This window comes from Lipotes vexillifer, unplaced genomic scaffold (genome assembly GCF_000442215.2).
Source record: "Lipotes vexillifer unplaced genomic scaffold, Lipotes_vexillifer_v1.1 scaffold479, whole genome shotgun sequence".
Lineage (NCBI taxonomy): Eukaryota > Metazoa > Chordata > Mammalia > Artiodactyla > Lipotidae > Lipotes > Lipotes vexillifer.
The window spans coordinates 2,750,794-2,763,992 of NW_006796443.1; the positions used below are offsets into that span (position 1 = coordinate 2,750,794).

At 43.5% G+C, this 13,199-nt stretch overlaps 1 protein-coding gene across 2 annotated transcripts in view; it reads right to left on the minus strand.

Annotated features, from left to right (window-relative positions):
• Nucleotides 1-13,199, minus strand: part of ENOX1 (ecto-NOX disulfide-thiol exchanger 1) — a 309,422-nt gene that overhangs the window by 161,823 nt on the left and 134,400 nt on the right. For both annotated transcript variants that reach the window (XM_007468621.1, XM_007468620.1), the window contains exon 4: nucleotides 935-1,105. In XM_007468621.1, coding sequence (XP_007468683.1) covers nucleotides 935-1,105 — 171 coding nt within the window. The remainder of the gene's footprint in view (nucleotides 1-934; nucleotides 1,106-13,199) is intronic.

The following is a 13,199-nucleotide window of genomic DNA, read 5'->3' on the forward strand; positions in this document are numbered from 1 at the left end:
GCTGGGCCCGTGAGCCGTGGCCGCTGAGCCTGCGCGTCCGGAGCCTGTGCTCCACAACGGGAGAGGCCACAACAGTGAGAGGCCCGCGTACAGCAAAAAAAAAAACAAACCGATGGTTGTTGTCTGCTTTGTCTGGTTGCAGGATAATGGAGCAGTAAGGCAGAACAGGGAGCAGAGCCTGAAAGCAGGCGCAGTACTTACTTGGCTGCGAAACACAAGGCCTGAAACCACCCCCTCCTTTTTTTCTCGTTTTTTTTTATTATTCACATTTAAATGAGCAAACTACTAAATCTGAGGGAGCCTGCATAAAAAGATAAAAAGCAATCTTCTGAAAAGTCCACTTTAAAAAGGCAACACTGATTCATATGAATAAAAACAAATCCCAGCTATTTAAGCCCATGAATTTAGTATCAGAGACTAAGTTAAAAAAAAAAACAAAACTGGCCTATTTATTTCATCAAATGTATGTTTCCTTCAAGCGAATGCAATCTGGTCCAGGAACTCTGAGATGCAGGCTCCCCGCTCCCCTCCACCACCAAATTGCTACTTGCCAAATTAATTCCGTTTTCCATCTAGCAAAACGCATTTCAGAGTTTCTCTCCCACATTTGTGAAGATGGATGTAAGTGTTCACATATTTCACACTCCGATCTGCAGCAAATGCTAGCCTCTGTTGCGTGCAAAAAGGTCCTTAATGCTGGCTATTCACCCCAATCACTCATGCTCCCTTCGTGGTGTCAATTCAGCTCCTAGATAGACACAGGGACCCACATATTTGTTTTAATCTAGAGACGAAGGACTTCTGTAGAATGATCCCCACTCTGTGTACCTAGGTGGGAGAACTTTGAGTCACATCTGAAAATGAATGCAGTACTATATTAAAAAAGAAAGAAACTTAAATTGATGATCAAATACTTCTCACAGATATCACTTACTTGGGTTTTGGGGAAAAAGAGTACAGCTTTTGCAGTGGATTATTTCTTTGACGACAGCCACTTCTGTTGGCGGGGGTGGTACCAGCCCCAGGCCTGGTATCATTGGGTTAATAGGGGTGATCCCAGTCATCATGTTGAGGCCTGGGTCAAAGCCTGGTACACAGATTGAGTCTGTAAAGTACACAAGATATCATTTTGGCTGGAGGACCTTAAACTGGTTTTTGTTGTTACTTTTGCTGTTTTCCTGCAAAGATGATTGGACTTTATGCTTCCTATGTTTTAGGAATTTCTCCTGGCGTAAATATAGCAATATAGAAAGCTATTTCAGAAAGGTAAAGAGAAAATAAAAGATGAACTTAATGCTACATGGAAAGGAAGTTATATTATTTAAAATATTAACATGGCAGAACAGAACACAGCATATTCAAGTGTAAAACCACACATCATGAAGCTTTGCTGTTACTGTGAACGTGATTTTCTGTTTCTTAACTTTGATGTACATGCGACTGCCTTATGACCCAGGATGTGGGAAGAATATCATTTAACGCTGAAGTGCCCAGTGAATACAACTGTCAACCCAGTTTTATCAAAAGAGCCTTCTTACCCAAGTGACCTCGATTTAAGAAAGTTCAGTTTATGTGTGCATACTTTATAATGATGCATTCAGTTCCAACCTAACCTATTCCCCTCAGGAAACAAAAAACAAAGAGTGATTATAATTACTAAGGCTGGGTTAGATACATGCGGGCATAATGTTAGCTATATACATTTCTGAGTTCTAATGGATAATCACACGTTCTTCCTATAATTCAATCAGCAAATAATTGACCACCCTTCTGAAATCTTTATTTGTTGTATAAAAAATACAAATTTACGCCCTGCATAAAAAATGGAAGGGCACAAAAAGGGTGGGTTTTCTAATATAAACACTGTTTGTTTGTTTTTTTAGTGGGATAATAAAGAAAGTCATTTCAAAGTGATATACAGGGATTTTTTTGGATTTTTTTTTTTTAATTAGTAAGACCTTTCTAAGAGTAGGGACTGTTAAGATGTATTGAGTTTCTAGAGTAGCTGCAAGGGGATCCCTCTCCTGAGAATTGTTCTGTTTTCAGATAACATACTCTCATCGGTGGTGTGATACTGTTGGGAGGTAGACAAACAGAAGCACAGATGCCCCCCAGCAGTAGCCGTGGTGACCCTCCACTATAGTTCTCAGGGATGAAATTTCTTTCTCTTGTTCTCCTTTTCTCCCCATTATTCTAGATCATTCCCATTCTTCCCTCCCACCCCCTCTCCTTTGTGGTTCTCAAGTCCAGCCAGCCCATGCCTTAGGCCCCTGCATGGCCTCACCCTTTGCTTACCTGTGCTGAAAGGTCAGATAAGCCCAGAGGCAGGTGAAGTGACAACTATAGACTTTGTTTACCAAGACTCTCCAGGGGATACAGAGGACCAGCATGGACTTTTCCTTTCTAGGAAGAAGTTTATTATAGCTTTCCCCCAGCTGCTTTGGGTATTTCCATTCCTCTTCTGGATTGAACAGAATAAGCAGGGTGATCCTGATTTATAAGCTCAAGAGGACTGCTGTCCCATTTATGAGGAACTCCATTTAATTTGACTGCATACCAGCCTTACTTCAGTAAAATGAGGTGGGGTTTTGGGTTTGTTTCTTGGTTTTGGCCTTTTTTAAGAAACCCTCAGTGTAAATGTCAAATAAACATTCTCTTTCAAAGCAGTCACCCTGACATTCGAGGTACTTCTATAATTAGGGTTCTCAGGTTCTTTGTCTCTCACACGGGGCTTTTGAGTGGATAATCTCTTGGAGCACTAGCCTCCTAGGACTCCAGGATTCTTCAATGATAATTGTTCAAAACAAAGTGAAGTACAAATGACATAAAAGTTTGGAAGTGACAGAGGCAGGACTCACACTTTGGTTATTCGTTTGAAATCTTCATCAAGTTTCACAGGTGTTATTCCCATTTCACAGCTAAAGTAATCGAGGCTTAAAGCAGTAAAGTAAAATTTCCGTCATCACAAAGCAAACAAATGGCAGAGTCAGAACTAGGGTCCAGGTCTCTGCTCCGGATATAAAAACATCTCTTTTAACCACTTCGAAGTTTCCACCTAGAATGACCCAACTAGATCATTTACCTAATAACATGCCATTACCACAAATGTACTCTACTCTTTAAAACAAACCAAGATGTAGCCTTCTGATCCGGATGCCAATTCTAAAGGGGAGCTCCAGAACAGCAGAATGGCTTCCAATGTCATCATCACTGAAATAACACATTGGCTTCTCAGGAGGATATATTAGAAACAGAAATATTGGTAATGGGAATACTGGCATGCTGATGCCTTTATTTAATCTCATTCCGTACAGGAGATTGGTCTGTTCCTTTCCTGGCCTGGCCCTTACTATTGTTTGCCAACACAGGGTGATTTAAGGCTGAAACCACTCAGGACCGCATGAGAGCTCCGTGAATTACAATAACCAGATGTTTCCCAAATTGAGACGAGAAGCCCGGTTCTTGTGTTCTCTTTGAGTTGTAGCAGACTTTTGTTTTCTTTCTGAAGGCCAAATAAACAAATACATCTTCAGGAATGGGGACAAAAGATACTACTCTTGAGCAAAATATTTGAATACAGAGCAAGAGTTACTTTGCTTTTTCTGAGACATTAATACAAAGAGACTGTGGGGTTGAATGAAATCTGCATGGTGAGTGTAGTAGCTTGAAAAGAGCTTAGCAAGGAATTAACACTTAAATTATGCTGAACATCAAAGGATCTGAGATTCAGTATTTGAGAGGAAGAAGTGGGAAGGATTAGACTTAAAAAAAAGAAGTATGAACCCATTACTTTTTAACAATATATGAACAGATGAAAATTGTTTTCTCCAAGAGCACAGGAGGATCTCACCAGGCACCTGTCAGCAGTGTCTTCCGGCTTCCACAGGGTAGGAGTTTTTGAGTGTGGCTGCCGCTGGGCTACTGTCTGTGTCCCCAGCAGGAGACACAGCCACCCCCAGCCTCTCTAGGAGACTCTCCAAGATCAGCAGAACGCACCCTTTGAAGACCTTCAAGATGGCGGAGGAGTAAGACGTGGAGATCACCTTCCTCCCCACAAATACATCAGAAATACATTTACATGTGGAACAGCTCCTACAGAACACCTAGTGAACGCTGGCAGAAGACCTCAGACCTCCCAAAAGGCAAGAAACTCCCCACGTACCTGGGTAGGGCAAAAGAAAAAAGAGTAAACAGAGACAAAAGGATAGGGACGGGACCTGCACCAGGGGAAGGAGCTGTGAAGGACGAAAGGTTTCCACACACTAGGAGCCCCTTCACGGGCGGAGACTACGGGTGGCGGAGCGGGGGGAGCTTCGGAGCCGCGGAGGACAGCGCAGCAACAGGGGTGCGGAGGGCAGAGCGGGGAGATTCCCGCACAGAGGATCGGGGCCGACCGGCGCTCACCAGCCTCAGAGGCTCGTCTGCTCCCCCGCCGGGGCGGGCGGGGCTGGGAGCTGAGGGCTTCGGTCGGAGCGCAGGGAGAGGACTGGGGTTGGCGGCGTGAACACAGCCTGAAGAGGTTAGTGCGCCACAGCCAGGCGGGAGGGAGTCCGGGGAAAGGTCTGGAGCTGCCAAAGAGGTAAGGGACCATTGCTTCGGGGTGTGTGAGGAGAGGGGATCCAGAGCACCGCCTAAACGAGCTCCAGAGACGAGCATGAGCCGCGGCTATCAGCGTGGACACCAGAGACGGGCATGAAACGCTAAGGCTGCTGCTGCCGCCACCAAGGGGCCTGTGTGCGAGCGCAGGTCACTATCCACACCTCCCCTCCCGGGAGCCTGTGCAGCCCGCCACTGCCAGGGTCCCGTGACCCAGGGACAACTTCCCCGGGAGATCGCACGCCGGGCCTCAAGCTGGTGCAACGTCACACTGGCCTCTGCCGCCGCAGGCCCGCCCCGCACTTCCTGCCCCTCCCTTCCCCCGGCCTGAGTGCGCCAGAGCCCCCGAATCAGCGGCTCCTTTAACCCCGTCCGGCTCCTTTAACCCCGTCCTGTCTGAGCGAAGAACAGACGCCCTCAGGCGACCTACACGCAGAGGCGGGGCCAAATCCAAAGCTGAGGCCCTGGGAGCTGTGCGAACACAGAAGAGAAAGGGAAATCTCTCCCAGCAGCCTCAGGAGCAGCAGATTAAATCTCCACAATCAACTTGATGGACCCTGCATCTGTGGAACACCTGAATAGACAACGAATCATCCCAAAATTGAGGTGGTGAACTTTGTGTGATTTTGTCTGTATAGCTTTGCTTTTACCATTTGTCCTAGGGTTCTGTCTGGTTTTTTTTTTTTTTTTTTTCCAGTATAGTTTTTTAGCGCTTGTTATCACTGGTGGACTTGTTTTTTGGTTTCGTTGCTCTCTTCTTTCTTTTTTTCTTCTTTGTATTACTTTTTAATTTTCTTTTATTTTTAATAATTGTTTTTAAATTTTTTATTTTATTAACTTTATTTTTTTCCTTCTTTCTTTCTCCCTTTTCTTCTGAGCCATGTGGCTGACAGGATCTTGGTGCCCTGCCTGGGTGTCAGGCCTGTGTCTCTGAGGTGGGAGAGCCGAGTTCAGGACATTGGTCCACCAGAGACCTCTCGGCTCCACGTAATATCAAACGGTGAAAGCTCTCCCAGAGATCTCCAACTCAATGCTAAGACCCAGATCCACTGAACAACCAGCAAGCTCCAGTGCTGGAAACCCTATGCCAAACAGCTAGCAAGACAGGAACACAACCCCACCCATTAGCAGAGAGGCTGCCTAAAATCATAATAAGTCCACAGACACCCCAAAACACACCACCAGACATGGTCCTGCCCACCAGGAAGACAAGATTCAACCTCATCCACCAGAACACAGGCGCCCGTCCGCTCCACCAGGAGGCCCACACAATGCACTGAACCAACCTTAGGCACTGGGGGCAGACACCAAAAACAACGGGAACTACAAACCTGCACACTGCACAAAGGAGACCCCAACACAGTAAGAGAAGCAAAATGAGAAGACAGAGAAACACACAGCAGATGAAGGAGCAAGGTGAAAACCCACCAAACCAAACAAATGAAGAGGAAATAGGCAGTCTACCTGAAAAAGAATTCAGAGTAATGATAGTAAAGATGATCCAAAATCTTGGAAATAGAATGGAGAAAATACAAGAAAAGTTTAACAAGGACCTAGAAGAACTAAAGAGCAAACAAACAATGATGAACAACACAATAAATGAAATTAAAAATTCTCTAGAAGGAATCAATAGTAGAATAACTGAGGCAGAAGAATGGATAAGTGACCTGGAAGATAAAATAGTGGAAATAACTACTGCAGAGTAGAATAAAGAAAGAAGAATGAGGACAGTTTCAGAGACCTATGGGACATTAAACGCACCAACATATGAATTATAGGGGTCCCAGAAGAAGAAGAGAAAAAGAAAGGGACTGAGAAAATATTTGAAGAGAGTATAGTTGAAAACTTCCCTAATATGGGAAAGGAAATAGTCAGCCAACTCCAGGAAGCACAGACAGTCCCATACAGGATAAATCCAAGGGGAAACACATCAAGACAAATAGTAATCAAACTATCAAATATTAAATACAAAGAAAAAAATATTAAAAGCAGCAAGGGAAAAACAACAAATAACACACAAGGGAATTCCCACAAGGTTTACAGCTGATCTTTCAGCAGAAACTCTGCAAGCCAGAAGGGACTGGCAGGACATATTTAAAGTAATGAAAGGGAAAAACCTATACAATTAAGATTACTCTACTCAGCAAGGATCTCGTTAAGATTTGACGGAAAAATTAAAACCTTTACAGACGAGCAAAAGTTAAGAGAATTCAGCACCACCAAACCAGCTTTACAACAAATGCTAAAGAAACTTCTCTAGGCAGGAAACACAAGAGAAGGAAAAGACCTAAAATAACAAACCCAAGACAATTAAGAAAATGGCAACAGAACATACATATCATAACTACCTTAAAGGTAAATGGATTAAATGCTCAACCAAAAGACATAGACTGGCTGAATGGATACAAAAACAAGACCCGTATATATGTTGTCTAGAAGAGACCCACTTCAGACCCAGGGACACATACAGACTGAAAGCGAAGGGATGGAAAAAGACATTCCATGCATATGGAAATGAAAAAAAAGCTGGAGTAGCAATTCTCATATCAGACAAAATAGACCTTAAAATAAAGACTATTACAAGAGACAAAGAAGGACACAACATAACGATCAAGGGATCAACCCAAGAAGAAGATATACCAATTGTAAATATTTATGCACCCAACATAGGAGCACCTCAATACATAAGGCAAATACTAACAGCCATAAAAGGGGAAATCATCAGTAACACAATCACAGTAGGGGACTTTAACACCTCACTTTCACCAATGGACAGATCATCCAAAATGAAAATAAATAAGGAAACACAAGCTTTAAATGATATATTAAACAAGATGGACTTAACTGATATTTATAGGACATTCCATCCAAAAACAAGAGAATACACTTTCTTCTCAAGTGCTCATGGAACATTCTCCAGGATAGATCATATCTTGGGTCACAAATCAAGCCTTGGTAAATTTTAAAATTTGAGAAAACTGAAATCATATCAAGTATCTTTTTCGACCACAACACTATGAGACTAGATATCAATTACAGGAAAAAATCTGTAAAATATACAAACACACGGAGGCTAAACAATACACTACCAAACAACCAAGAGATCACTGAAGAAATCAAAGAGGAAATCCAAAAATACCTAGACACAAATGAGAATGAAAATACGACGGCCCAAAACCTATGGGATGCAGCAAAAGCAGTTCTAAGAGGGAAGTTTATGGCAATACAATCCTACCTCAAGAAAGAAGAAACATCTCAAATAAACAACCTAACCTTACACCTAAAGGAACTAGACAGAGGAATAAAAAAAACCCAAAATTAGCAGAAGGAAAGAACATAAAGATCAGATCAGAAATAAATGAAAAAGAAATGAAGGAAACAATGGCAAAGATCAATAAAACTAAAAGCTGGTTCTTTGAGAAGATAAACAAAATTGATAAACCATTAGCCAGACTCATCAAGAACACAAGGGAGAAGACTCCAATCAATAGAATTAGAAATGAAAAAGGAGAAGTAACAACTGACACTGCAGAAATACAAAAGATCATGAGAGATTACTAGAAGCAACTCTATGCCAATAAAATGGACAACCTGGAAGAAATGGACAAATTCTTAGAAAAGCACAACCTTCCGAAACTGAACCAGGAAGAAATAGAAAAAATAAACAGACCAACCACAAGCAATGAAACTGAGACTCTGCTTAAAAATCTTCCAACAAACAAAAGCCCAGAACTAGATGGTTTCAAAGGTGAATTCTATCAAACATTCAGAGAAGAGCTAACATCTATCCTTCTCAAACTCTTCCAAAATATAGCAGAGGGAGGAACACTGCCAACCTCTTTCTACGAGGCCACCATCACCCTGATACCAAAACCAAAGATGTCACAAAGAAAGAAAACTACAGGCCAACCAATATCACTGATGAACACAGATGCAAAAATCCTCCACAAAATACTAGCAAACAGAATCCAATGGCATAATAAAAGGATCATACACCATGATCAAGTAGGGTTTATCCCAGGAATGCAAGGATTCTTCAGTGTAAGCAAATCAATCAATGTGACACACCATATTAACACACTGAAGGAGACCAACCATATGATCATCTCAATAGATGCAGAAAAAGCTTTCAAAAAAATTCAACACCCATTTATGATAAAAACCCTCCAGAAAGTAGGCACAGAGGGAACTTACCTCAACATAATGAAGGCCATATATGACAAACCCACAGCCACCATCGTTCTCAATGGTGAAAAACTGAAACCATTTCCACTAAGATCAGGAACAGGACAAGGTTGCCCACTCTTACCACCTTTATTCAACAGAGTTCTGGAAGTTTTAGCCACAGCAATCAGAGAAGAAAAAGAAATGAAAGGAATCCAAATTGGAAAAGAAGAAATAAAGCTGTCACTGTTTGCAGATGACATGATACTATACATAGAGAATCCTAAAGAAGTTGCCAGAAAACTGCTAGAGCTAATCAATGAATTTGGTAAAGTAGCAGGATAGAAAATTAATGCAGAGAAATCTCTGGCATTCCTATACACTAATGATGAAAAACCTGAGATAGAAATTAAGGAAACACTCCCATTTACCACTGCAACAAAACAAATAAAATGCCTAGGAATAAACCTACCTAAGGAGACAGAAGACCTCTATGCAGAAAACTATAGGACACTGATGAAAGAAATTAAAGATGATACAAACAGATGGAGAGATATAACAGGTTCTTGGATTGGAAGAATCAACATTGTGAAAATGACTATACTACCCAAAGCAATCTACAGATTCAATTCAATCCCTATCAAACTACCAATGGCATTTTTCACAGAACTGGAACAAAACATTTCACAATTTGTATGGAAACATAAAAGACCCCAAATAGCCAAAGCAGTCTTTAGGAAGAGAAATGGAGCTGGAGGAATCAGGCTCCCGGACTTCAGACTATACTATAAAGCTGCAGTAATCAAGACAGTATGGTACTGGCACAAAAACAGAAATACAGATCAATGGAACAGGACAGAAAGCCCAGAGGTAAACCCACGCACATACGGTCACATTATTTTTGATAAAGGAGGCAAGAATATACAATGGAGAAAAGACAGCCTCTTCAATAAGTGGTACTGGGAAAACTGGACAGCTACATGTAAAAGAATGAAATTAGAACACTCCCTAACCACATACAGAAAAATAAACTCAAAATGGATTAGAGACCTAAATGTAAGCCTGGACACTGAAAACTGTTAGAGGAGAACACAGGCAGAACACTCTGACATAAATCACAGCGAGATCTGTTTTGATCTACCTCCTAGAGAAATGGGAAAAAAAACAACAATAAACAAATGGTACCTAATGAAACTAAAAACGTTTTGCACAGCGAAGGAAACTACAAACAAGGTGAAAAGACAACCCTCAGAATGGGAGAAAATATTTGCAAACGAATCAATGGACAAAGGATTAATCCCCAAAATATATAAACAGCTCATGCAGCTCAATATTAAAAAAACACACAGCCCACTCCAAAAATGGGCAGAAGACCTAAATAGACATTTCTCCAAAGCAGACATACAGATGGCCAAGAAGCACATGAAAAGCTGCTCAGCATCACTAATTATTAGAGAAATGCAAATCAAAACGACAACGAGGTATCACCTCACACCAGTTAGAATGGGCATCATCAGAAAATCTACAAACAAGAGATGCTGGAGAGGGTGTGCAGAAAAGGGAACGCTCTTGCACTGTTGGTGGGAATGTAAATTGATACAGCCACTATGGAGAACAGTATGGAGGTTCCTTAAAAAACTAAAAATAAAACTACCATACGACCCAGCAATCTCACTGCTGGGCACATACACTTAGAAAACCGTAATTTAAAAAGAGTCAAGTACCACAGTGTTCATTGCAGCTCTATTTACAATAGCCAGGACATGGAAGCAACCTAAGTGTCCCTCGACAGATGAATGGAAAATGAAGATGTGGCCCATATATACAATGGAATATTACTCAGCCATAACCAGAAACGAAGTTGAGTTATTTGTAGTGAGGTGGATGGACCTAGAGTCTGTCATACAGAGTGAAGTAAGTCAGAAAGAGAAAAACAAATACTGTATGCTAACACATATATATGGAATCTAAAAAAAAAAAGTTATGAAGAACTTAGGGGCAGGACAGGAATAAAGACGCAGATGTAGAGAATGGAGTTGAGGACATGGGGAGGAGGAAGAGTAAGCTGGAACGAAGTGAGAGAGTGGCATGGACATATATACACTACCAAGTGTAAAACAGATAGCTAGTGGGAAGCAGTCACATAGCACAGGGAGATCAGCTCGGTGCTTTGTGACCACCTAGAGAGGTGGGATAGGGAGGGTGGGAGGGAGACGCAAGAGGGAGGAGATATGGGGATATATGTATACGTACAGGTGATTCACTCTGTATAAAGCAGAAACTAACACACCATTGTAAAGCAATTATACTCCAATAAAGATGTTTATAAAAATAAAAGGAGCACAGGAGCCTATTATGGACTAACGCATTAAAGCCAAGGCACGATTTTTGAAAGTCTGAGACACGTGCATAGCAAGACAAAGGTGAGGAGAGAATGTCCATTCTCAGAGTCAGTTCCTTGTCTTGCTTAGAAAAGCTGCCCCCGTGAACTTGAGAGATGGTGAGCTCCAATTCCACTCAGGGAAAAGAGGGAGGAGGTGGAAATTGCAGGAAGAAAGAATCCAATTAAGCATATAGTAGAACTTTCTTCTCGAAACTGCACTTAAACAAGAAGTGGTGTTACTCATTGCCAAGACTGCGGCCCTGTCCAGCTCCTCTTTGTATGGCTGGCTGTAAGCACAGAAGCAGTGAGGCTGAAGCTCAGCAAATGTTTCAGTTGTCTTTTCCCAACTGGACAAGACAAAAACAAACAAAAATCCTGTTGACTGATTCGCAGTCCAATGTTTTATCAACTAGATGAGCATTTTTCAGAGGGCACCCTGGGGTTTTGTGTTCAAGACTTTAGAGGTACGGCAGTTGAATTCACTCATTCATTCATTCCTTCACTCACTCATTCATTCGACATTTGCTGGGCACATACTATTACCAGCATCTGGAGTTACAGAGGTAACAGCTTCACGTTCCCCACTTGGGGGAATCACAGGGTTTGAAGACAGCGTAAAGGATGAGGACCAAACTCAGCAGAAGAGCTGAGAAATGTGAACTGAGGCTCAAACGACTAAGAGGCATCTAGGAAGGGATCAGTCAGGGGGAGCGTGATAAGACGGGAGGATTCCAAACAATCATCCAAGGCTACAGCACGGCGAGCACGTGTCAGTGTGGCCACAATGTCCTTAGCGGTACTAGGAGGCAGATCAGAAGGGATCTTGCCGTTCAGGCTAGTGTGCCACCACTGGAGGGCAGCCACTGAAGGTCAGGTGTGCCCTGTGCCGGGCCACAGGCCCCGTGCTGTGCCACCCTCCATCCTTCCTGCTCTCTGGTCTGCTGCCCCCAGCGGTGGCTTGCCCCTTTTCTGTCCTTCCCAGGCAATGCCTTGGTAAAGAGTCTCATATTTAAGGTGAGAACTAGATTCCATTTGAAAGAAAGGCAATAGAGGCCTGTCTCTGGTCAAGGCTGGACAGAACTAGGTTAGGTGTGGGCTGGGCTGAGGCTGAGGAGACAGAGGTAACCTGTCAGTGCCAAGAACAAATGCGGCCCAGAAGGTAGGACACAGTGTTGCCAGAGAATAATAAGAGAAAAGAGGTGGCGGTCAGGCCACCTGGTAGCATTCTAGGTCTGGTGATGGGTAGAGATCGTTAGCAGCAGATAAAACGCAAGGCCAGGCTGGCCAGCTTTGCCAGGAGACTCCATTCGCAGGTCACAGGGCCTGAGCCACCCTGGTCCATGGTTCTGACTCAGTCCAAGGGGAACTGGCACTTAGCAACCACACTGTGGGGTCACAGGTCAAGAAAAACCAGGCAATCTAGCAGCTTACCTAATCTGGGACTCAGGCCGGAGAAGTAAGACAGGCTCCAGACACCAGAAGCGAGGGCTGGGGGCTGGAGAAGGAGCAAGACACCCTGGTAATGAGTCCTGGAGCGCTGGGCAGAGCATGACCAGGTCAACCCAGCTGGATGCGGAGTCCCAGAAGCAGGGCTCTGGGATCCCCTTCCTCCTGAGGGCCAGGTGGGACCTCAAGTCCAGGGAGATGCCGTGCACGTGGGGGTCCCGGACCCAGGACTTGCACAGGTAGAGGCAGGCTGGAGGGGCTCTGACAGATATGCAGTAGGTCCTCTCCTTTCTTCAGAAGAATTATTGCTTCAAAATATGATCTTTCAGGGGCTTCCCTGGTGGCGCAGTGGTTGAGAACCCACCTGTCAATGCAGGGGACACGGGTTCGAGCCCTGGTCTGGGAAGACCCCACATGCCGCGGAGCAACTAGGCCCGTGAGCCACAACTGCTGAGCCTGCGCGTCTGGAGCCTGCGCTCCGCAACGAGAGGCCGCGATAGTGAGAGGCCCGCACACTGCGATGAAGAGTGGGCCCCGCTTGCCACAACTAGAGAAAGCCCTCGCACAGAAACGAAGACCCAACACAGCCAAAAATAAAATTTAAAAAAAA